Source organism: Motacilla alba, chromosome 10 (genome assembly GCF_015832195.1).
Source record: "Motacilla alba alba isolate MOTALB_02 chromosome 10, Motacilla_alba_V1.0_pri, whole genome shotgun sequence".
In the NCBI taxonomy this organism is placed as follows: Eukaryota; Metazoa; Chordata; class Aves; order Passeriformes; family Motacillidae; genus Motacilla; species Motacilla alba.
Genome location: NC_052025.1, coordinates 19,312,878 through 19,336,011, shown reverse-complemented (window position 1 = coordinate 19,336,011; position 23,134 = coordinate 19,312,878). Strand labels below are relative to the sequence as shown.

General features: G+C 45.7%; 2 protein-coding genes across 13 annotated transcripts in view; both read right to left on the bottom strand.

Annotated features, from left to right (window-relative positions):
* Positions 1 to 3,706: 3,706 nt before the first annotated feature.
* Positions 3,707 to 6,520, bottom strand: C10H15orf61 (chromosome 10 C15orf61 homolog). Of its 2 annotated transcripts, none has more exons than XM_038146903.1 (2): positions 6,164 to 6,520; positions 3,707 to 4,375 (listed from the first exon to the last, which is right to left on the bottom strand). In XM_038146903.1, exons 1-2 carry the CDS (start codon positions 6,501 to 6,503, stop codon positions 4,248 to 4,250), a joined length of 468 nt encoding a protein of 155 aa, XP_038002831.1. In that variant the 5' UTR covers positions 6,504 to 6,520; the 3' UTR covers positions 3,707 to 4,247. The 2 variants fall into 2 exon arrangements, with proteins under 2 accessions (XP_038002831.1, XP_038002832.1); XM_038146904.1 differs by having other exon boundaries at positions 4,241 to 4,375; positions 6,177 to 6,520.
* A 545-nt stretch (positions 6,521 to 7,065) lies between these two features.
* The window catches only part of IQCH (IQ motif containing H), a 55,048-nt gene continuing 38,979 nt past the window's right edge, over positions 7,066 to 23,134 (bottom strand). For 8 of the 11 annotated variants that reach the window (XM_038146626.1, XM_038146625.1, XM_038146616.1 and 5 more), the window contains 5 exons: positions 17,870 to 18,037; positions 15,361 to 15,486; positions 14,766 to 14,827; positions 12,038 to 12,146; positions 10,054 to 10,795 (listed from right to left, as the gene is read on the bottom strand). In XM_038146626.1, the coding sequence (XP_038002554.1) occupies positions 10,694 to 10,795; positions 12,038 to 12,146; positions 14,766 to 14,827; positions 15,361 to 15,486; positions 17,870 to 18,037 (567 nt within the window). In that variant the 3' untranslated portion in view covers positions 10,054 to 10,693. Of the gene's footprint in view, positions 8,915 to 10,053; positions 10,796 to 12,037; positions 12,147 to 14,765; positions 14,828 to 15,359; positions 15,507 to 17,869; positions 18,038 to 23,134 lie in introns of those variants that run through there. The other 3 variants (XR_005258096.1, XR_005258097.1, XM_038146624.1) reach the window with 3 other exon arrangements.

Here is a 23,134-nt window from a genome sequence, read left to right as displayed (position 1 = left end):
AGTGAGCTCGATTTAGGCTAAATGAGCAAATATTTAGTTTTTGCTTTAGATGATGAATAACTTTGGGAAACAAGCAGATTCTGCGATGCACAGCGACAAGGTAACTCCAGCAGTTGGGCTGTGTGTGGTTAATGATGCTCCTGTACCCCTTCAGACCAGCTCCAGGGGCTGCATAATTGTTTTTCTGTCAACCTATAAATTCTTGAGTAACAACAAAATTATTGTGATTTTTCTTCCTAAATAATTCATATCTCACAAAGTACATGAGCAGGCCCATGAATCACTGAGCATGTAACAATCATATCTAATGGCATTTCTTCTTTTAAGGAAAAAAAAAAGGGTTTGACTTTGCAATCTTGTTCAAAAATCAGTGTTCTGATCTGATAGCTACATTTTAAACTTGAAAGTTCCCTTGAACAGAGTTTTTGTCAGAAGGATTGCTTTTCATCACGTTTTCCACTTTTAATTCTATTAGGATTATTAATATCACTGCAAGAAATAAATTTGGTTTATAATGAACTACAACAGGGCTCATAAACTGTGCTTAAAGCGATGCAATTACTTTCAAAATCACTGTATGTTGTTTGTATTCAACTTTTTAGGACTTAAATGCAAAACCAACATCTTATTCAATTTTTTTCTAGAAATAAAATAAATCTTTCAAGCAAACTTGCAATATATTAGTGTCACTTTTTATTCTATATTCCCTGGCTGCAGTGCTGAAGCTGCCACTTGTTCTTAGGTGTATTTAAACTGAAAACTACAGCCCAAAATTTAAATCATGACTTCTATTTCCAGAAATAGGGAAAGAAATCAAGACAGCTCTCAGAATTATTAACTCACTTTTCTGTAGTGAACATGATTAAGGGGTTACAGCAAAAGCCAATATAAATTAAATGGCCACAGTAAATAATACATGAGGCAAAATCCCTTTTGTTTCAGGAAAAGTTGCTCTAAACCAGAGGCCTAAGGGCATTCAACTATTAAAAAAATACCTAAATTTCATTCAATAATAACAACATACATCAGGGAGATCTATAATTATTGTTTGTGAGGAGATTTAGGTCAACACACAAGGTAAGGTAAGGACAGATTTAAATTCTGCCCAAGTCAATGGAAGGTCAGCAGGAGAAAAGCTCTGGAAATTGCTCCAGGGAAAGAGAGGGGAGCAGGAAAAGAGCACAAAAACTGATTTTTCAGACAATATGAGAGTACTAATCATAAATATTGAGGAGTTCCAATCCAATCTTTAAATCCAGAATTAATTTACAGTGGAGGAAAAAAAAGTTAAGAACTTTGTGTTGAACTGGGTCCACCTGGATCAGTTCATCAACTGGTGATAAAAAGTGTGATCGTAAATCTACAAATATTTAAATAAAACCAACTGCCTGGACCACGTTTGCATCAGCAGCCCCAAAACTTCAGGCAAACAAACAAACCCAACGTCTGAGCACAATTTGGAGACAGCAGCAGCAAAGGGCATTTCTTGGGGTAACTCATTAGCGCCGCGGAGTCTCAGGTGAAACATTTATCAAGCATACAAAAAGGCCTAAAAGTGAAATATAGTAATTAAGAGCTGGGCTTTATCGATTGCGTGGCTTAAGTAATTTTTCAGAAGCCACGTAAGATTTAATAAGTATAAGTAGTTAAAGATCCTGCCTTGGCCCTGCCATTAGAGTGTAATTGAAGCGGTGAAAAAGATCAGCTGAACGTGTGTTGATTACCACCTTATCTTTGAAAGGCAATTAAGCACCTCAATCATTGCAACAAGATTTGATTGTGCAGCCTTTATTGGACATTGATCTTTCAGCAAAGCAGCTGCATTTCCCATTAACTGACAGCGGCAGAGTTTAACTGGGACACCCGAGCCCGCTGACCCGGCCGAGGGGTGACACAGCAGCTCCCGCAGCTTCAGGTGCCCACGAGGATCATTATTATTTCAAGAGGTGCTACAAGGAGGAGCCACCCGATCCTCAGGATCTTGTTTCTCTGGAGTAGTTAAGAGAGGTGAAACAAAGCTCTGGGACGTCATCCCTCCCTCGTTTAAACATCAGCAAAGGGATAATTAAGGCGAGGCTCGCAGGGGGAACTAAACTTTGTTTGGAACGGGAGGCAGAGCAAATCAAACCTGTCAGAAGTCAAAAGGGTCATTTTGTGGATCAATTATTCCTGAGTGCTGCACAATTTCGTACGGAGTGGTACGAATCTTCCTGGCCAAAGCTTGAGTGGTAAAAAACAGAGGCTAAGAAGTCGGTATTTATAGCAAAACGAGAGTGAAAGTCAGATGGAACATCTCACCTTTGAAAACAAGCTGCTGGGTTTATAGTCACACATGAAAATGATTTCATCAGGAGTTAATAATTCACATTATCCCTTACAAAGAGCTCATTTTCCCTCTGAAGAAGTGCAAGAGCTCCCACCCAAGCCCTCATGAAAGGCATGAGCCATCCCATATTTGCACTCTGCCCTCAGACATCTCCCAGTTCATCCTTTAGCACCATCAACTTCCCAAGAGCAAGAGGTCCATTGATTTTCATGTAATACAAGAAAATATTACATTTGCTTAATTGTTACACAGTGAGATCATTGAACAAGAGATCAGGGCTCTATTTAATGCTGCAAGCAGCACGGCATTGCAGCAATCAATAGGGCAGTTTGTCAGAGATGTTCTCCAAGGAGCCCTGCCCATCACTGCAGGGCCAGGGGGTGCTGCTGCAGTTATTGGAAAACAGGTAAGCCAAGTCAGCAGTGCCCATTATCAGAAATCAAACCAGGGAGAGGAGCTGCGGCTCCAACGAGGAGCTGTGTTTATGGGCTGGTAATTAAAAACCATTTTATCAACCTCGTGTTGAGCCTAAACCTTTACAGCCAGGTATTGATGAGCTCGGTGGCAGTGAATGAGCAGTATTTGACTTTAAACTTATGGGCTGCAGTGAAAAGCAGCTCGAGGAAAATGCTAACTGCAGTTTTTCTTATTAACGAGGGCTCTTGTAGTGCCATCTCTGCTTCTTTGAGGCATTTAGCTTGTGGCAAGAATATTCTCCAAAATTTAACAGTGCAAGCACTTCTCTGATTCAAGCGTTTAGTGCTGCTTTTAGAAAAGCCACGTGTTTTGCTTCACTAAGTGGGAAACGCTTCTGTTATCTGGAATGAAGTTAAAAAGTATTTAAATGACATTATACTGTAGTCGTAGCTTGATAATCATTTATTGAGGAAAAGTGATGACCCTCCAAACCAGCCCCTACCCATTTCACATTTCTTTTTCGACTCACGAGAACTGGAATGGCCAACTCCCATCACCAGCTGTGGGATTTGGAACTGACAGCATTAATGCTGGCACTAAACCCCAGCACCAGCAGCACATCCTGCACAGCTCTCCCTGTTTCCATCAACTCCGGATTCCCACTCTCCAAACATTCCCCAAAAGCTTTTTTTTTTTTTTTCCCAGGTTTCCAACTGATATGAAGTCATTTTGTCATTATTTGTGCCTAAAGCTGTGCTAGGTTACAATTGGAGGAATCAGTTCTTTTGCATCCGAAAATTGAGATATTCTTGGAGTATTCTTCTCATTCTCCCCATTAATTCAAAACACCAGCAATTTGTGAATTTGGGGGGCTGAATCTTCTGCATCACTGAGATTTTGTACTTACCTATCAATCAAAAGAAAAATAACAACACACATCTGGAGCTCAAGAATTGCAAGAGATACAAGCACCAAATGTATTTTGGACATTTTATTTAAATATCATTTCAAGAAATGCAATACAGCCATTTTGCACTTGGTTTAAGGGGAGTTTTTTCCCCACCCAAAGGCTCTTCCAGGTGATGGTGACCACTCAGTGCCAAGGATTTATTCAGACACGGTTACACCTGTGACAATTAATTCATTATGAAATATCTAGACAGGATCTACACCTGAGCAGCTTTATCTTTTCAGGGACACTCTGAAAATGTCAGTGCATTCACAGCTTCCTTGCCCACAGGCTACAATTCAGTTCTCTAAGTAGATAAATGCATCTCTTTAAATGATCACAAGTTAGTCCAGCAGCACCAGTCCCTGACTTCCAGACATACCCTCAGAAATTCTAATTCTTCAGCTCCACACCTCTGCAAAAATAAATCTCTCACGACCAAAAAGTCCAGGCAGCTTCCTGAAACAGCACACTGGCTAGGAGAACACAGTGCAAAATAAGAATTTTTTAGTTGTTTTTGGTAGCACCGAGCCCAGCAGAGGACAGCCATTCAGTTCAGTACATGGCTCCTTCATCTTCTTTATTTAGAAAATAAACAGTGACTGGGCCGTGGCTGGTGTGAACAGTCTCTGTGACACGGGCAAAGAACCAGGAGCCAATTCCATACAGTAAAGTCGGGATGCCTAAGGAGAGATAAAAACACGTTACACGCCCTCAGAGTGAAATCCAAACTGCAAATTCAGAGCGAGGAATGGGGGCTCCAAAACGAACTGAGAGGGAAAGTATCCCTGGAAAAGCTCCCTTAGGAATATTTTGTCTTTATAAATGCAGCAATCAGTGCTCAGCACCTTGCCTGTTGACATGAGGCAGGAAGCAGCAACATGCAGGAATTGTTAGAAGAAGAAAACAGGAGGAGAACAACATGAAAGAAGTGAAATATTGCCAGGTACATGTGATTTCTACTGATTAAATAAACAAATATATCTTGAAATACTAAACCCAAACTCCCAGAATATCCACTGAAGTTACTGGAGTCTATGCCAGAGTAGAAATTTGAAAAATAGGCAGCGAATCCATAGATCAACATGAAGCTGCTCTGGGGAAAATCAGATCAGCAGTCAAAACTACCAGCTCCAACAGAACTGCAATGGGCAAAAAGGTTTATACAAATATATCTGTATATATATATTTAAAGTGACATGTTTCAGCCTTGCCAATTTACACATCTATTACAGAAAATATTCTGTTTATTACAGAGGAAAAAACAGAGCTGGATTTAGGCCCTAGTTCAGAAAGCCCAAATTTAACATGCTTGAAGCTAAGTGCTTAAGCAGGATTCTGAGGGAAATAAATTGCCTTTTTAATCATGCTTTCCAATCATTTAAATATGAAACATGAAGGGTAGTTGTGAGAAAAACAAAGGTGTGACTGGGTGGGGGGAAAAAAAAATCAGATTTAAAGGTGCTATTAAGAAATCAATCTTTGTGATTATATTTTCTCACTACATCAGTCTGGAAAGGTCAGAAAATTAAGAGCAGCAGACACGTTTTTAAAAAGTCACTGAAGACTTGCGGAGAAAAGGAAATTTTAAGAAATTAAACACGAAAATAAAGAATGCATAAAATGTTATGGCACTAGCACTGTCCATGCTGGCATTCAAATAAACATTGAACCTGCAGCCAAAGTTCTGGAAAAATAAACTTCAAAACTTAACTATATCTACTTTTATATTAATAAGGTGCTGATAAAGCCTTTTTATGCCAAGGATTTCTATTCCAGCAGCACATGAGGATCCAAGCAGCCCGGCCATTCCTGCACCAGATGCTGCCTGAAAGAGTTTCGCTTCAGAATTGCTCAGAGGACAAAAAGTTTATCCCCGAAAGGCGGATTCCCAGCTGGAAAACGCTCCCTGCCAAAGGCTGAGCGGCTGAAATCCCAGCAGCGCGATCTGTGGATGTCACAGCGGTCAGAGCAACACGAGCACGGCCAAACCCCCCCGACAGGGCCGGGGCACGGCTCTGCCCCTCCTGCCCTCCCTCGCAGCTCCGCAATTCCCGGGCCGGAGAGGAGAGGAGGGAGAGCGGGAAAGGGACGAGAGCAGTAAGGAGAAAGGGCGAGGGGGAAAGAGACGGAGGAGAAGGGAAAGGAGAAAAAGAGGGGACAGGAGAGAAGGAGAGGAATGGGGAAAAGAGAGGAGAAGGTGAGGGACAGGGGAAAGAGAGGAGAAAGTGAGGAAAAGGAAGAAGAGAGAAGGTGAGGGACAGGGGAAAGAGAGAAGGTGAGGAAAAGGAGGAAGAGAGAAGGTGAGGGACAGGGGAAAGAGAGAAGAAAGTGAGAAGGAAACACAGAGAGAGAGGGAAAGGAGCCGGAGAGGGCTCGGAGCGGAGCTGCCCGGTGCGAGCCGCGGTCCCGTCCCCCTCAGGCCGCCCCCTCAGCGCTGCCCCTCACGGCGCCGCCCCGGCCGGACTCACCGGCGTTGAGCACCTTGAGGGCGGTGAAGAAGGCGTCCTGCAGCGCCAGGTCCTGCGGCGCGGCGCGGGAGCAGTGGTACTTGATGAAGGGGAAGCAGCCGGTGCGCAGCACCAGGTAGTTGGCGCCGTCCACGGGCCAGTTGAAGTGCGAGAGGCCGAACTGGTCGTTGCGCACCGCGCTGTACTTGACGCAGAACGAGGTCCAGTGGGGCAGGCGGCGCTGCCGCAGGTGCTGGCTCAGCACCTCGGAGGCGGCGGGCCGGGCCGCGGACGGAGCCCGGCCCCGGCACAGCAGCAGCGCCACGGCCGCGCCGTGCAGCCGCCGCAGCAGCGCCCGCATCCCGCGGGGCTCCGCGCCTGCGCCCGCAGCGCGCCTGCGCCGCCCGGGGGCGGAACCGAGCGGGGACGGAGCGGGAATGGAACGGGAAAGGCCCTGGGAACCGAGCGGGAACTGTCCGGGAATCCCTGGGAATGGAGAGGGAATTGGTCGGGGAACAGAGCGGGAATCCCCCTCAGTCATGGCCCCTTGGGTCAGGAAGGACAGTGAAGAGCTGGAGTGTGTCCAGGGAAGGGAGCGGAGCTGGGAAGGGGCTGGAGCCCCAGGAGGGGCTGAGGGAGCAGGAAAGGGGCTCAGCCTGGAGCAAAGGAGGCTCGGGGGGACCCTGTGGCTCTGCACAGCTCCTGCCAGGAGGGGACAGCCGGGGGAGGCTCTGCTCCAGGGAACGGGGACAGGAGGAGGACATCGTCTTGAGCTGCGCCAGGGGAGGCTCAGGTTGGACAGCAGCAGGGATTTCCCCATGGAAAGGGTGCTCAGGCCTTGGAAAGGGCTGCCCAGGGAGCTTTGGAGTGCCCATCCCTGGAGGTGTCCCGGGAATTCCTGGAGGTGGCACTCAGGGCTCTGGGCTGGGGACAGGGTGGGGATCGGGCACAGCTGGGTCTGGGTGACCTTGGAGGGCTTTTCCAGCCTCAGCAATCCTGGGACTCTGTGACCGACACACCCAGGCTGTGCTGGAGCTGCCAATGCTGAGGGCACGGGTCACCCTGAGCCCTGCACCGAGCGAGGAGGAGTGGGAGCATCACCAAAAAATGGACAGTTGTGTTTTTAGAAAGGTTTTGTTGGCACTGACCTGCTGAGGGAACACCTGCAGCACCACCCAGGCTCACCTGTGCTCAGGAGAGTATCCAGCTGCACTGGGTTTACCTGGCAGACCTCCCTAAAAACCTTCAAGTGTCAGACCCCTTCAAAGAAATACTTTAAAATCACAGCCTACGTTCCATTTTTCTAAGTAAAAGCTAAGGTTTTGAACCATTTAACGTTCTATCCACTATGAACATGCTAATTAATCAATTACTACCCAGCAATATGCCCTGTTTATTTCCTGTACTACATGTGTGTAGAACAAGTAATTATTAATCATCACCAGCAACAAATTTCCCCTTCACGTTCACCTCCCTGTAATTAATAGAGCATATAGTTTAATATCTTTCTTTAGTAGTGGCTGAGGATAGAAAAGTTGGAATGTGGTACTGTGCTGAAGGGTTGAAATAAAGTATTGAACCTCAGAGTGATAGATACGATGCTGTTGTATTTCATTAATTACATTAATGAAGGTTGTCAATGATTGTAGTTCTTAATCTTTTGTTCTTTCTTCATCAATGTAACAAAATCTGCAGTCTAAAATGAAATACAGGGGATCTCTACAATGCAACAGGGGGTGCCTCAGAGCTACAGTATCCCATCGTTAAATGGATTTGATATGAACTTTTAAGGATAGCCTTAAAAATCCAGGGATTTGTTACCTTAACCTAGAGGGAAGTTGGTGAATTCTCCTGATCTTGAGGTACTGGAGATCTTCCAGGAAAGAGGGAGGGTGAACATTTCATTTCAGAAGACATCTGGAACTGGTTGTATTGATAGACTGCTTTTTTTTCTTTTGCTCAGTGCTCAGAGTTGTCATTCTAAATGTGGAAATGTGGGCTAAAAGCTTTTTTTATTTCTTTTACCTGGGGCTTTAAACCCAACTACCTAAAACAGGAGACCCAGTTTCCTGGAGTCTCATCAACTCCAGGTAGCTCTTTCAGGAGAATGACCTGGTCTGTGCTGCACTGAATCCTGGCTGAAACAAAACCCACCAAGTGCTGCCAGTTAAACAAACATCTCCATTTCCAGCTCTGACTCCTGGGAGCACACATCCTTTATTTTAATTGTCTGCATCCTCTGCAGTTGCTGCCAAACCTGCTGGCCCTCACCTGCTTCCACAGGCATTCCTCCACTCCCTGCAGCTGAGGAGCCAGCTCCAGCTTTTGCCCAAATCTGGCATTTTTGGGGGCAGTTTCTGATGAGAAGCCACACTTGGGCCACCTTTAATCTTTTGCTTCACACTTGTTCTGTTTTCTTTCCGTCCATCTCATGTTCTGAAATTCAATCTACGGTTCAACAACTCTATTACTCTTCTAATGAGTGGGAATAAATAATCCAGTAGTGTGAACAGAATTATATTCCTGACTTTTTAACAATATTATAATTCCATTTGAAATCTTCAGCGTTGCTAAAAAACCACATTTTTGGCACCAGCAGCATGGGAGCTGAATGTGAGAGACTGCAGAGCAGTTTTCAATCCTTCCATCAGCTCAAGGCTCAGAAGTGTTAGTAGTAATTAAAAACTTTTTTCCCCCCCTCAAAACACATTTCACACTTTGCACACGCTGTGAAATCTCTCTCACCACGGGAACTTTCAGGTCACTTGTTTCCTGCAAAAACAGGTACAGTTTTCTTTTGTCAGGGCAGAACAAAGGCAGAAGGAAGTGCAGGTTTCATTTCCTCCTAGGACACTGCAGTCTATCAAGTGCCAGTGAACTAATGAGCCTCTCAGACCTTATGTTGTTCTGGCTTGGATCAAGGCTTCCTCTTCCTTAACCCTTTGGAAACCAGCTCAAGTGCAGCTTAATTCCACCTTGGCAAAGTCTCTGTGGGCTCTAGGCTATCCAAACCCAACACCACGTTGATGTAAAACAGCAATAAAACCAGGAATTAAAAATACTCCTGCGGATTTTTATTTGAAGCAGCAACCAGGCTTTATGCAAATGTTTTCATCTGCGATGAATTAATTCTGTGATCAAAGCAGAAGGGGAAAAAAACTCCACAGAAAATAATGTCTCATGCTGAGAGATTAAAGATTTGCTATCAGAAAAACTGGGTGCTGGTCTCGTGCAACTGCTTGGTCTTGTTTAGTGTTTGTGTTACAACTGGATTTGCCTGAGCTTTGTGGGGAGTCATCCCAAGGATACTTGCCATTCCTGGGATAACAGTCTCCATGCAGTGAGATCTGCTCTTCCTTAGTAAAATGTGGAATGTGTTATCTGTTGGGATATTAAAGATTTGATGGATAAAGATGATTTTACAAGTAGAATGTTATCCTTTAACAACAGTGCACAGCAGTTGGACCAAAAGGGTCACCGGTGTCCAAAATACAGATGGACAGACCTGCAAAAGTCATGGAATTCTGGGAATCACAGTGCAAGGAGAATTCTATTGATGAATTAGTGTTACTACTGTTCTTTATGATAATTTGGAAATTTCCACTGAAGAACTGCTGCAAAAGTCTTTAGATAATAGAAAAAGCAGCGTAACAATAGAGATGGTTCTGCAGAGCAGTGGGGTTGCTGGGATTACTGATAAAGAGGGGTTTAAATTGAGGCATTTATAGGCAAAAGAACTATGGAATAGTTCGGGTTGGAAGGGACCTTAAAAACCATCCAGATCCAACCCCCTACCATGGCAGGGACACCTTCCACCATCCCTGGCTGCTCCAAGCCCCATCCAGCCTGGCCTTGGACATTCCCAGGGATCCAGGGGCAGCCTCAGCTGCTCTGGGCACCTGTGCCAGGGCCTTCCCTGCTCCCAGGGAGGGATTCCTTCCTAATATCTCAGCTAACCCCAATCTCTCCTTCAGCTTGAGGCCATTCCCCCTTGTCCTGGCACTCCAGGTCCTCTGAGTGGTCTCTCTCCAACCTCCCTGTAGCCCCTTCAGGGCCAGAATGAGCTCAGCCCAAAGCTTCTCGTGCCAGGTGAACAATGCCAGCTCTCCCAGCGGAGCTGCTCCATCCCCTGCTCATCCTGGCAGCCTCTGGACCCTCAGGCAGGTCTGAGCCTGGACTCCTTTCATTCAGTGCTCAGTATTTCAGCCTGGTGGAAAGGGAATTTGGGCTCTCAGGGCTCTTTTCAGCGGATCTGCTCCTCCTGCTCTGAGCCAGTGGCAAAGGCAGCACGACCCCATTAATAAGATTTTTAACCCACACGCTGAACTCCAGAAATGACAACAGGGACACGAGGAGCATTAGGATGATCCTGTGCTTTCCTACAAGAAAGGTGGGATGTTCCCAGTGCCACAGGCAGGAGCCACAGAGATTTTCTGTCTCAGTTAATGTTACTTCACACACCAGCTCAGAAGGAAAACCAAACCTGTTCTTACAGATGAGGAAGCATTTCCAGAAGCATAAGGAATGAGGCACTTGAACATTTTCTGTTAACTATTCTTTCAGAGCATCTGCTTCCCAAGGTTGCTCTTCTTCCAATCTCAGTTTGTTTCCTGCTGTAACTCCTAGAATTGCTTCAATATCTCGAATTGCCATCTGTAACAGATTCCAGGAATACAAGTTATTTAATGGGCATTATAATGGAATCCAGCAGCCAGGGTGCACAGCTGGCAGTGCCTGCCTTGAAGAGGTAACAGGGTTACACGGGACAGGATGCACCAATTAAATTTAATATTACTTTGGAGACACTTGGAGGAATTATTAGTAAATATGTACAAATCCCAGGTAAATAAAAATACAATTTGTACTCCTAATTAAGTAACAGGTGTTTTATTTCACATATGTTCATGCACAATGGAGAAAACTTCTCTTTATTTTTCCTCAGTGGTTGCTTTTCATTCTCTCATATTGAAAAAAGAAAATTTTTGTTGTTGTTGTTGTTTATTCTGTAACATGTTGAAATTTAATTATGTCTTCCCCAAAATCTGTCATTTCACACTCTGCTGGAAAATCCAGTCAGGGCGGAAAGAAGCTGCTATAAATTATGTGACATGACTGAAGATACAAATCTAACGCAGCGCTCCCCTTCACCTTTCACAAAACCAGCACAGGCTTTTGGAAAGTTTTTATAAAGTGAAAGGTGATGCAGCTCAGCAAAAGCAGCTCCCTGTGGGCAGCTGAGCAATTCCGTGGAATCAAAAGCAGCTTTGTGAGGAGGGCTTGTTCCAGGGCACGGGGCTGATGATTGCTCTGCTGGCTCTGGCTGCGAGGTGGGGGAACCTCCCCAGGGTGAGCCCCTGCGCTTTGTCCTCCCCTCTGGAGCACCCAGGGATGGGCACATTCAAACAGCACAGAAAATTGGGAACAAAATCCACTTGGGAAAGGGATGGCGGGGTGAGGGTGGGAAGGAATGGATTAGTGGCTGCCTGCTTAAAAGAAATGAGTGTTAATAATCCAAGCAGTTATTACCAACTGAGAGATTTGTTTCTAATTTAAGATTCTTACCTTGATGGTGTCCCTTTAAAATAAAGCAGGCAATTGTGACAGAACTGTGTGAGGCAGTGCCAACAGCTCCTTTGCTCTTCCAAAGGACACTCAGGAGCATTAGATTACAAATAATTTCACGCTCAAGGATGTCTCTTTTCAAAGAAAAAGTTTCAAACTTAAATTTAACTAACGGGTTCCGTGGGAGACCCACTACACTGACCCAGACACTGTAAACCACACACAGCCAGTGATAAAAAAGGAATGGTTTAGCACTTGTTTATGATCCAGCATGAGGTATTTGCAGGCCTTGTACAGAAATTAACCAGGATCGTTAGTTAATTAACACCTCACCTTAAAATTGGTCTCGCCTTGCATATTAGGTGCTGATATTTCTTGATGGATGATGAAGAGATTGCGAGCAAAGGTCAGGAGGACCCCCTGGAGATCCTCTCCGATTGTTCTGTTAATGATATCCAAACAAATGAGTTTACCAATGATTCCCTTCACATGCTTAAAAACAATCGCCCTCTCATTTGTGCCTGCCTGGTGCTGGAATTTAATGAGGATTTTCAATCTCACAAGGTGAAAATCTTCAGGGAGAAATGAAAGATGAGGCTCCATTTTAACTTGTCAACGGGAAGGATTTGTGTAATAAATAATTTTTATTAATCAACTTAGCAGAAGTAAGCGGAGAGGTTTCAGCTACTCCGAGTAAAAGGTGACTGCTGAGGAAGGAGTGAGGCAGCAGAACACTTGAAACACCCACATCACTCGGGAAAAACTTGCTTCAGCCTAAAATTTGGGAAAGACATTCCAGCAGGATCAGCATTCCTTGGATTGCTGTAGCTCTGGAGGCTCTGGTTTCCCAGTGGTCCACATGGACCCCCCACACCTTATGGAACAGGGAATTACACTGAGGAATGACGTGCCTCATTCACTGGAATCGACCACAGATCTCTGATGGAATAAAATGGGTAATTCTCAGAAATGTTTCAGGTATTTTGGTTATTTTATAAGCTCCAACTCCTACAATCTTGAAAATATTTCCCAATTAAGGCTATGAAGTTGCATTGAAAATGTGATGGCAAACAATAGGAATCCTCTTTGTTGCAAGCTGAGTTTATTTCTTCTTGTCCTACTACCAAAAAATCAGATTTTCCCTTCCTGCAGAGGCTTTTTCTGTGCTGGGAGATCGTTAGCAGGTCCCATTTCTGCCCTCCCTCTCCTTTTTAGTCTTTCCATGTCAGTCATGCTCTCCAGAACTCTAAACATTTTCATTGCCTCCCTCTCACAGAACAGCAGGACTTCTTCCAGTATCTCCCAGGATACACTGTTTATCTTTTTCCACAGGATCATGACATTGTTTAATTCACAGATCCTGCTCCCAAAACCTGCTTGTTCCTCATATTCATTACTTCTCTCTAAATGTAATTTCTTCCACCTGGTTCCAACCAAACCTAATTCTATTTCTCATATTGTTCCTTCAATTTGTGGAGATCATTTTGAATTCTGCTCCTGCCCTCCAGAACACTTGCAGGCACATCCAGCACTCGAAGAAGCTGTTTTGTTATCCAGGTCATTAATGAAATAGCTGCAGCATCAAAGGAATACAGAACAGGCTGAGAGCACAACGCTTCAGCTCCTCACTTATTACATCCTATTTGGGCAGGAAACTTGGGCAAGAACAAGAGAAAAAAGGCATTAAACTGCACCCTCCTTTGCCTCCTGGAAGTCAGGGTTTTAATGCTGTTGCCTGTACCAGTAAGGCTGTGCTAATCCTTGGGAGGGATTGCTCCTGAAGGGAATGCAGCTCCCTGAAGCCAACTGCAGCAGCTCCTGAGGCTGCAGTGCCAGCAGCCCCTGGGCTCAGCACAGCCCTGGCCCTCTTTTATTACTGAAACGCTGAAATGCAGCCTAAAACTCCCCCAAAGGCCAGGCCTGGGAGAAGTCAGGGGTCTTGTCACTGGCCTTTGTCACTCTCTGCACACCCTGAGTGTCCCCACTCTGTCACCCTGGGTTAGGGACAGCCACACTTCCATCATTCCCAGTCTGTGTCCCAGAGTGTCCCCTGCTCTTTGTCACCCTGGGTTAGGGACAGTCACACTCACATCATTCCCAGGCTGTGTCCCCAGCTCTTTGTCACCCTGGGTTAGGGACAGTCCCCACATCATTCCCAATCTGTGTCCCCAGCTCTTTGTCACCCTGGGTTAGGGACAGTCACACTCACATCATTCCCAGGCTGTGTTCCCAGCTCTTTGTCACCCTGGGTTAGGGACAGTCACACTCACATCATTCCCAATCTGTGTCCCCAGCTCTTTGTCACCCTGGGTTAGGGACAGTCCCTACATCATTCCCAATCTGTGTCCCCAGCTCTTTGTCACCCTGGGTTAGGGACAGTCACACTCACATCATTCCCAGTCTGTGTCCCCAGCTCTTTGTCACCCTGGGTTAGGGACAGCCACACTTCCATCATTCCCAGTCTGTGTCCCAGAGTGTCCCCTGCTCTTTGTCACCCTGGGTTAGGGACAGTCACACTCACATCATTCCCAGGCTGTGTCCCCAGCTCTTTGTCACCCTGGGTTAGGGACAGTCCCCACATCATTCCCAATCTGTGTCCCCAGCTCTTTGTCACCCTGGGTTAGGGACAGTCCCTACATCATTCCCAATCTGTGTCCCCAGCTCTTTGTCACCCTGGGTTAGGGACAGTCACACTCACATCATTCCCAGTCTGTGTCCCCAGCTCTTTGTCACCCTGGGTTAGGGACAGTCACACTCACATCATTCCCAATCTGTGTCCCCAGCTCTTTGTCACCCTGGGTTAGGGACAGTCCCTACATCATTCCCAATCTGTGTCCCCAGCTCTTTGTCACCCTGGGTTAGGGACAGTCACACTCACATCATTCCCAGTCTGTGTCCCCAGCTCTTTGTCACCCTGGGTTAGGGACAGTCACACTCACATCATTCCCAGGCTGTGTCCCCAGCTCTTTGTCACCCTGGGTTAGGGACAGTCACACTCACATCATTCCCAGGCTGTGTTCCCAGCTCTTTGTCACCCTGGGTTAGGGACAGTCACACTCACATCATTCCCAGGCTGTGCCGCTTCTGGTCTTCATACAACACAAAAACTGTTCCCTGTTTTTCCTGTTAATGAAGACAAAATTGCTTTATTTATCCCTAAACCAGTGGGAATTGGAATAAACGTGTCACAGTAAGTGACGCACCCAAACTAAGGAGGCTGCTTTGGAATTGTGTGTAAGGAATTCTCACTCAGTTTAAACAGATCATTGCTCTAACTTACTGTAGAGAATACAGCAAATACAGCAGTCTGTTCCACAGCAAATATTTGGGTTTCAAAGCAGTAAGAGATGGTCAGAAGTATCTTAAAACTGATCTCCTTACACAGTTGTTTTTATCAAGAAGCAGGTTAACCCCTAAAAGTCTTACACACACTTAAATTGAAAGAAAAATAGGTGTATGTGGCACTTGAGGGCACGGCCCAGTGGTGAACATGGGGGGGGTGGGTTGATGGCTGGATGATGTTAGAGGTCTTTTTCAACCCTAACAATTCCATGATTTATGATTTACATTGCTAGGAGTGGTTTTATCATAAAAGAACTTACAAACAAAATTCTGCAGAACGAATGTCACATTTTTCTCATCTTTCCCGTTCATACCTGGAGGTCAAATCCAATCCCATGAGCTTTGCAGATGTGGAGGAGGAGGTTGTAGGAGATCCCTGAGAGGCTGGAATGCCTCAGCTGGCTGCTGGCCACGGCACACCAGGGGCTGCTGGGGGCAGGCTGCAGAGAACAACCAAGGACTGCTCACTGTCACACTAGCTCACAGCAGAACCAACAGCTGAATGCCAAATTAGTGACTTTTCACCCAGGATTCCTCACTCTCACACCATTTAGATCAGAACCCAACAGCTAAATGCTAAATTACTGACTGACTTTTCACAAGGGATGGAGTACAGGACAAGAAGAAATGGTTTCAAACTGAGAGAGGGTGGGGTTAGGTGGGATACTGGGAAGCAAATGTTCCCTGTGAGGGTGGGGAGGCCCTGGAATGGCATTCCCAGAGAAGCTGTGGCTTCCCCTGGATCCCTGGAACGTCCAAGGCCCGGCTGGGATGGGGCTTGGAGCAGCCTGGGACAGTGGAAGGTGTCCCTGGCCATGGCAGGGGTGGAATGGGATGAGCTCAAAGTTCCCTTCCAACCCAAACCCCATCCTGGGATCCTGTGATTCCATAAATGGCTTTGTGCCAGTGAACTCAGCGTGGAGTAAGGCTCCATTTGCAGGAATCCCTGTTCCTCACAGGCTCTGCTGGACACAGACACTTCCATAAACTCCTGTTTGATAGCTCAGAGCCACAGAATTGCTCCAAAATTGCACATTTTGGTGTTTTCACAGCTTCAGTGGTCACTGAGCTCTGTGAGAGCACTGAATCCAGCCTGGCCTTGGACATCCCAGGGATCCAGGGGCAGCCACAGCTGCTCTGGGTACCTGTGCCAGGGCCTGCCCACCCCCAGGGAAGAATTTATTCCCAATATCCCACCTGACCCTGCCCTCTCTCCCCCTTGGATAAAGGCTGGTGCTGGATCAAGTTTAAACTCTGATCAGTGGCAGAAGAACAGAGATGTTGCTCTGAGGAGCTCTGTTCCAAACCAGGGCTTTCCGGGTGGTATTTTTAATGTCCCTGGGAGCAGGGACACTGCACATCAAAGCCTGTAATTTACAGCACTTTCCCTAAAATGATATTTGTTTTGACATTGACTCATTTAAGTTGACATAGCTGAAATCCTGATCTAATACATCTCTGCCTGAAAATTAATCATGTTTATAATATTCTGAGAATTAATAACACCCATTGCTCAAGTCATTAACTTAAAAAAGGAGCCTCCAAAATCTGTTTCTCTGCAGTAGGGGACCACAAATAAATGAATGCTTGATAAAATAATCCAAGCAGCAGTTTAACAAGCGTAAACTTGAATGTGGCTGCAATAACACAGAACTATTGTTTAAGGGTTGGCATCAGGTTGATGAGGTGCTTATTTCAGCTACAAAGCATGCATACACATGCATAATGAACTGCAGGATGAATTATTAATGTGTTGCTTATTTAGCCTCATCTGTCTAGAAGATAATGTATCCTAACTATAATGAGTGATTGGTTTTGTACATAATTACAGGAGCAGCAGTATCTAGGAAATTTGTTCTTTCAAAGAAGGAGTTCTAAAAATAAAATCCTCGCACAAACTGCGGGGCTGCTCCGTTTTATCAAAATCAGCCCTACCAGCATGGAGAATATCTAATAAATTAAAAGGGACAGAATCATTATTAACATCATAATTTTACACAAAGTGTTTTACTTAATCATTCATTACAGATCATGTGCAGTAAAAACATTTGTCTCTCGGTTTGTTTCTTTTTCTCTTTTCCTGGGAGACTGCAGTCTCGTAGTTAACTCTTCAGGAGATAAAAATCTCAGAAATACAGAAAGAATTAAAAAGAAAGCATATAATAACAATTTATGTTAATTCTGACAGAATTTTAATTAAAAAAAAAAAGTTGCTACTTGATTACTTTTCATTTGTAAAACTTGGACTACTGGGACTAATCAGATCTAATTTACTTCTCTCCAACTAAAAGTGGTTGCTTGACAAGAACAATGGATCAAGAGCTCGTTAACCTCTAAATCACAGCTCCATGACATTTTGGAATGGTGATACATTCCCTCCTCTATGGATGGAAAAAAGGGAGCTGTGAATATCTTCTGTCAAAATATGGCAAACAGCTTTTGTTTTCTGTCCGTACGCGTATGTACACAGACAGACACTTCTTATGCTGACTTTTCTAAAGACTTTTCTTCCCATTTTATGGAATCTCATAATATTTGGGGAGAAGGGACCTTAAAGCTGATCCCATTCCACCCCCTGCCGTGGGCAGGGACACCTGGGACATCCCAGGGTGCTCCAAGCCCTGTCCAGCCTGGCCTTGGGCACTGCCAGGGATGAGATTGTTCCACTTTAACTCCTGTGCTGCTAGCCCATGATTTCATTACCCTGGTAAAATCCAAGAGCAGCAGTTTAAAACCTGAAGGGAGCAGATTCAGCTCCTCTAGAACAGAACATGAACTGGGAGTTCCACGAATGGTTCTGTCTGGGAGCATGTCACTGCTTACAGGTTTTGTCCCCTCGTGCTGAAGCCGTTGGCCTTTGCTTTCCTTTGCTCCCAGAGGTGCTTGCAGGATGCTGGAGCCACAATCCAGATTCCCATCTGTCAGGTACACCAGGAGCTGACTCAGGGCCAGCTGGTCACTGTAGCAAAGGTCAAGGTCTGTTGCCCACACCTAACCAAAAACAAAGAGGAGCATTCAAATAAATTAAAAAGAACAACAAAAAGAGTAAAATTCAGCAATTGTGAAGGAACATCTCTGCCTTTTTTTGTCCTGTGTGTTGGCATTCCTGCTTTTGGCTGCCTGGTGCTGGAGCAGGGTTGGCAGTGATGAAGATGTAAGAAAGGAATTCCTGGCTGGCAGGGTGGGCAGGCCCTGGCACAGGTGCCCAGAGCAGCTGGGGCTGCCCCTGGATCCCTGGAATGTCCCAGGCCAGGCTGGACAGGGCTTGGAGCAGCAGGGACAGTGGGAGGTGTCCCTGCCATGGCAGGGGTGGCACTGGATGGGCTTTAAGGTCCCTTCCCACCCAAACCATCCTGGGATCCTGTGATTCCACAAACCACTTCCAAACAGGAACAGCCAGAACTCTTCTGTGACTTCAGAAATAATCTTTCTGGGAGGCTGAGGGAAGCACCATGGGTTGCTTCTGGAAGGCTCCTCCACCCCAATAACCAGAGCTTGGGTTTCCCAGGAGTTTTTCCCACTTTAAAAATCCCTGTGCCTACCCTGCCTGTGAGAAATGTTCCCACACACCAAGAGCTGCCCTACAGAGGACCCCTTAAAACAAATCTCCCAGTGAACAACTTGCCTCAGCCCTGGAATGGTAAATGGACTCATTATAAGGATATTAAGGGGTCAGGCAGCCAAGGCCTCTTGGAAAACTGGAGTTAATTTCAGAATCATATGCACAGAGTAATGCCCTTTGGATAATGGGGAATAAATCACCCCAGTAACAGTTGTTAATGTCTAACTGCCAAGTATCTGTTGCTGTATTAAATATCCTATTTGTCAACTTAAATATTTCCTGCTGCACGGTCTAAAATGCAAATTGGATGCTAATGGCTGGCTTTACTTAGTAATAGGGGAATGTTCCCCAATTATAATACTTAATTTTCTTCAATAATTTATTGGTTATCATCACTTCTGTGAGACAGGAGGAACTTTGCTGTCCATTTCTCCTTTTCCAGCGTGTGCCAACCTTTTCAATGAGCCAAATAATAGTTATAAACTATTCACATTGTGGGAGTGTTCCATTAATTTTGATAAATATTATCAACAAATCTGTGTCAATATGTCCTAGATCTTGTCTGAGCTGGGCTTTACACTCTGAGTTAAAACTTTGCCCTCAGAAAGAAGGGACAGAGCTGCATGAGGGAACCAGGGAGTGAAAATCTTGGATACCTGAGGGCTTTTCACTGGCTCCAAGTGAAGTGTTTGCTCTTATTCCGGACCCTGACATTACACCTGACCTCAAAATCCACACCTGAGGCTTTGCTGAGCACAAACAGAGCTGCAGGAGGCAGCTGGACTAAAGGGGCACCATAAAAAAGGTTAAGCCAAAACATCCCTGAGACTGAAGTGAGTCCCAGAGCAAAATGCAGGGAATGGGCTGAGGATTTAACAGCAGCTAAAACATTAACAAACAGCCAGGCAAAGCTGAGCAGCCATCAGCAGTGGATGAATCCATTCCCCTCTCCCAGGGACCCACACAAACCCTGCCGGGTGTGGGGCAGAACCCACCTGGTCAGTGCCTACAATTAAAACACGAGCAAATGACATTGTTTGCATTTCAGATGGAGATAGAAACGCAGTAATTACTTGTGTGATCCATTTCACACCATCTAAACAAAGCCCCAGCACGCCAGGCTGGCTGCAGTGCCCGCTGGCACGTGCCCAGGAGCTGCTCTGGGAAGGACAGGAGCTCTCCTGGAGCCCCTGCTCCAGGGAATGGCTCCAGCTTGCCCAAGAGAGGGGCTGGCAGAGCAGGGAAGAACAGAAAAAGCTTTCAGCAGGACGACTTTTGTGCTGGAAATGATGAGATTGACCAAATACTGGTTTAAGGAGTTGCTGTTTGCCTCCAGAGGGGATTAAGTAGTTTTTGTGTGTGATTTCATCATCTCAGCCCCATTCCTGCTGCTGCCTACAAAATGAAGAGTTTGGATCTACGGGAGGGATGAAGGAAGGTGTCCATCCCCTCCCCTGCCGTAACAAAGGAGAGCTCCAAAACCTCCTTAAGCTTCACGTCCTCCTCAGGTAAAGTCATTGTAATATTTTGCATTTTCCAGTACAAGGTGTGGGGAAGAGAAGGAGGAGGAGGAGGAATAGGAGGAAGGCAAACATGGCTGGAAGCCACCTGTCCACCTCCTTTCATCCCTGAGCCTGGGGCTGAACCACCCCTGTTGGAACTCAGAGCAGCCAAATGGTCACTCCTTGGTGCCAGCTGGGATCACCCCCAAGGATTGTTTTCCTGGCTCAGGACTCTCTGAGAACACTTTGGTTGTGGCCATGTCCCCTCCTGCCCTGGATGTGTCCCAGAACATCCCTGACACGGAGGAAAAAGGAAGAAGGATCAGATGGCACAAGATATTCCAGCTTTATCCTAGCAGGGGATTCCCTTTTGCCATGGAAACACAAAAATGTCCTTTAAATCCCCTTTGTGCTGCTACAGAAATGGGAGAACACAGGGCCTGGAAGAGGGGTCTGGCCACATAAATCATCTCCTCCAGTAAATCAGGAGCTCTTAGGAGATGACCTGTGCAAAGGTAAAGTTTAAGTAAAGAATGATACAATCCTACAGATTAACAAACATCTAATACTGAGCCCATCCCCATTTTCTGAGCATACACAATAAGGGCAGGGATGTAATTGTACACGTTTTTGATTGGGGGTGTCAAATCCTGACAGGATTGCATGGAAAATTAGCAGAACACAAGGAGTTTTCATCTGAGTTGTGGGGATTTTCAGAATTTATGTTCAGAAATTAAACTAGAACAGAGCAGCCTAGAAGTGATATTTGATTTTCAAAGTGCAAAGGTAGGAGCTGGAGGCAGTAGTTAAGATTTTAGATAGATTTAAGACTGATTTTAGGTCAAGCTAAGCACAGAACAGATTAGGACTCTCCCACCAATGGAAAAAAAAAAAGAGTTAGAAATACATCCTGCAAGACTTGCTGGCTGTTTATCCAAGGAAACATTTGCTTCCAGGGGATTCTCCTTAGGCACGCACAGCTTCCGAGCCGGCGCTTTGTGCTGAAGACATCTCCAGTGAATAAAGTCACAATTATGCTGGAATTCTTTACAGCTTCCATAAAAACGCTTCAGCTTTAGAATGTAAACTTGAGAAGGGAAGGAAACATAAATTCTTAAAGAGTTGCTAAATTACAGCTGGGCTGTCTCTGGTTTAACTGTTTTATCTGCTGCTGCTATCGACGGCTGCGTTACAGTGAAGAGCACCCGTGCTAGTTTTAAAGAAGTGCTTGAGTGATACTGTAAAAATGTCAATTAGTAAAATATTAATGCAGCTGGGGCGTTGGAAAGAGAGTGGCTTTTATGACTTTTAAATCCTGCAGGAGGATTGATTGGGGCGGTGCTGGCAGGCTCTCCTCCGGCTGCCATCTCGTGGCAGCTGCTGGCATGGGCTGGGGCTCGCCCAAAAACTCCAGTTTTAGGGCTCTGCAACTCCTCTGTCCTGCTGGATATGGGGTTGGGAGGAGGTTGATGGCAGCACCGTGGCTCTTGTTGAAAAATAGCACATAAAAATGTGTTTTGTTCTGTCTGGAGAGACTTTGGGATGCTGTGGGAATTGTCCAACCCCAGCACTTAATCCAACTTATGACTCCCTCACTACTGCTGGGAAAGGCTGGGGCTGTGCAAAAGCCACCAGACCCATGGAAAAGGTGGTTTAGGATCCTGCTTCTCCAAATTATTATGTAAGGAAGTCGATGTGTTTAAATATTCCCACTCAGTCCAGGGGATTTATTTGGGTGCAGCTCCCAGCTGGGATCTGACAGTCAGCACTGGGCAGGATTTCACTCCCAGGGGCCAAGGCTTGGCTTGGAATGATCATTGTGGAAAATAAAGTGGGAATCAGAAAGGATTCACTCCAAATTCTGCACCTCTGCTTCTTCCCCAAGACACTGAAGACAGCATCTCCATCTCCCTTCCCCTCAGGATCAAGGCACAGGTGCCTGAAACTGAGATGGAAACAAATTCCTGAGGCAAACAGGGAATTGTGTGGAGTCCCAGCTTTGCCTTGGATCTCATGGCAGCCAAGGCTCTGTCTTCCCACTGAGCAGTGTGACAACACACATTATTCCTTATCCATCCTCTTCTCCTAGTGCCCCAAAGATCAATATTTTCTGTAAGACACACTTGGAAAGAATTCCTGAGTATCCTGTACTTCCAGGAACGGCATCTGAGCCTCCCACCTACTGCATTCAAGGGGACACTTGTGAAAGGAGTGAGCAAATGTTCCAAGGGTCTGACAGGATTTCCCGTTTGCCAAAAAAATGCTGCTTTCAGGAACACAAGCCTTTGTGTGCTCTCTCTCTCCCAAGACAGATGGCCTCATTAATTGCCTCCACATCCAGTTAAATTTAAAAACCTGTGCTTAAATAATGTTAAAGTTGTGGTACATGCTGATAAACATAGGAAATGTTAAGGTAAAAATCAGCTGGGAACAAGGGAAGAAAACCAAGATGGAACAGACAGGAATTCTAAGAAGCCACAGGAATCACCAAATGATTTAATGTGTCCTTGTTTGCGCCAGGAAATGTCACAACCTTAATAATGCAGGAAGCAATCCTGCATGTCCGTGACCTCCTGGTTTGAGTGGAGCAGTTGGCAGAACTCCCCTGGATTTCCGTGGCTGAGGATGTCATCCTTTCATCTTTTTAAAGAGCTTGCGTGGAACCTGTCCAGTATGGCTCATCCAGAGTTCTGAGGACAGTGCCTGTGCACATCCATTTTGGGAGTCAAATATAGCTGGGATCTGACTTCCAGAGCTCACAAACTACTGGGAGGGCCAGGCCCTGGCACAGGTGCCCCAGAGAAGCTTGGACCCCTGGAAGGGTCCAAGGCCAGGTTAGAGGGAGTTTGGAGAAACCTGGGATAGTGGAAGGTGTTAAAATGAGATTATTTTTAAGATTCCTTCCTACCCAAACCGTTCCATGGTTACTCTGATTCTCTGGCTCACCACAGCCCCCCTTACAGTGCTGTCAGTTCTCAAAAACCTCAACGTTCCCCAGCTCGCCACAGCCATAAAATGCAGGGA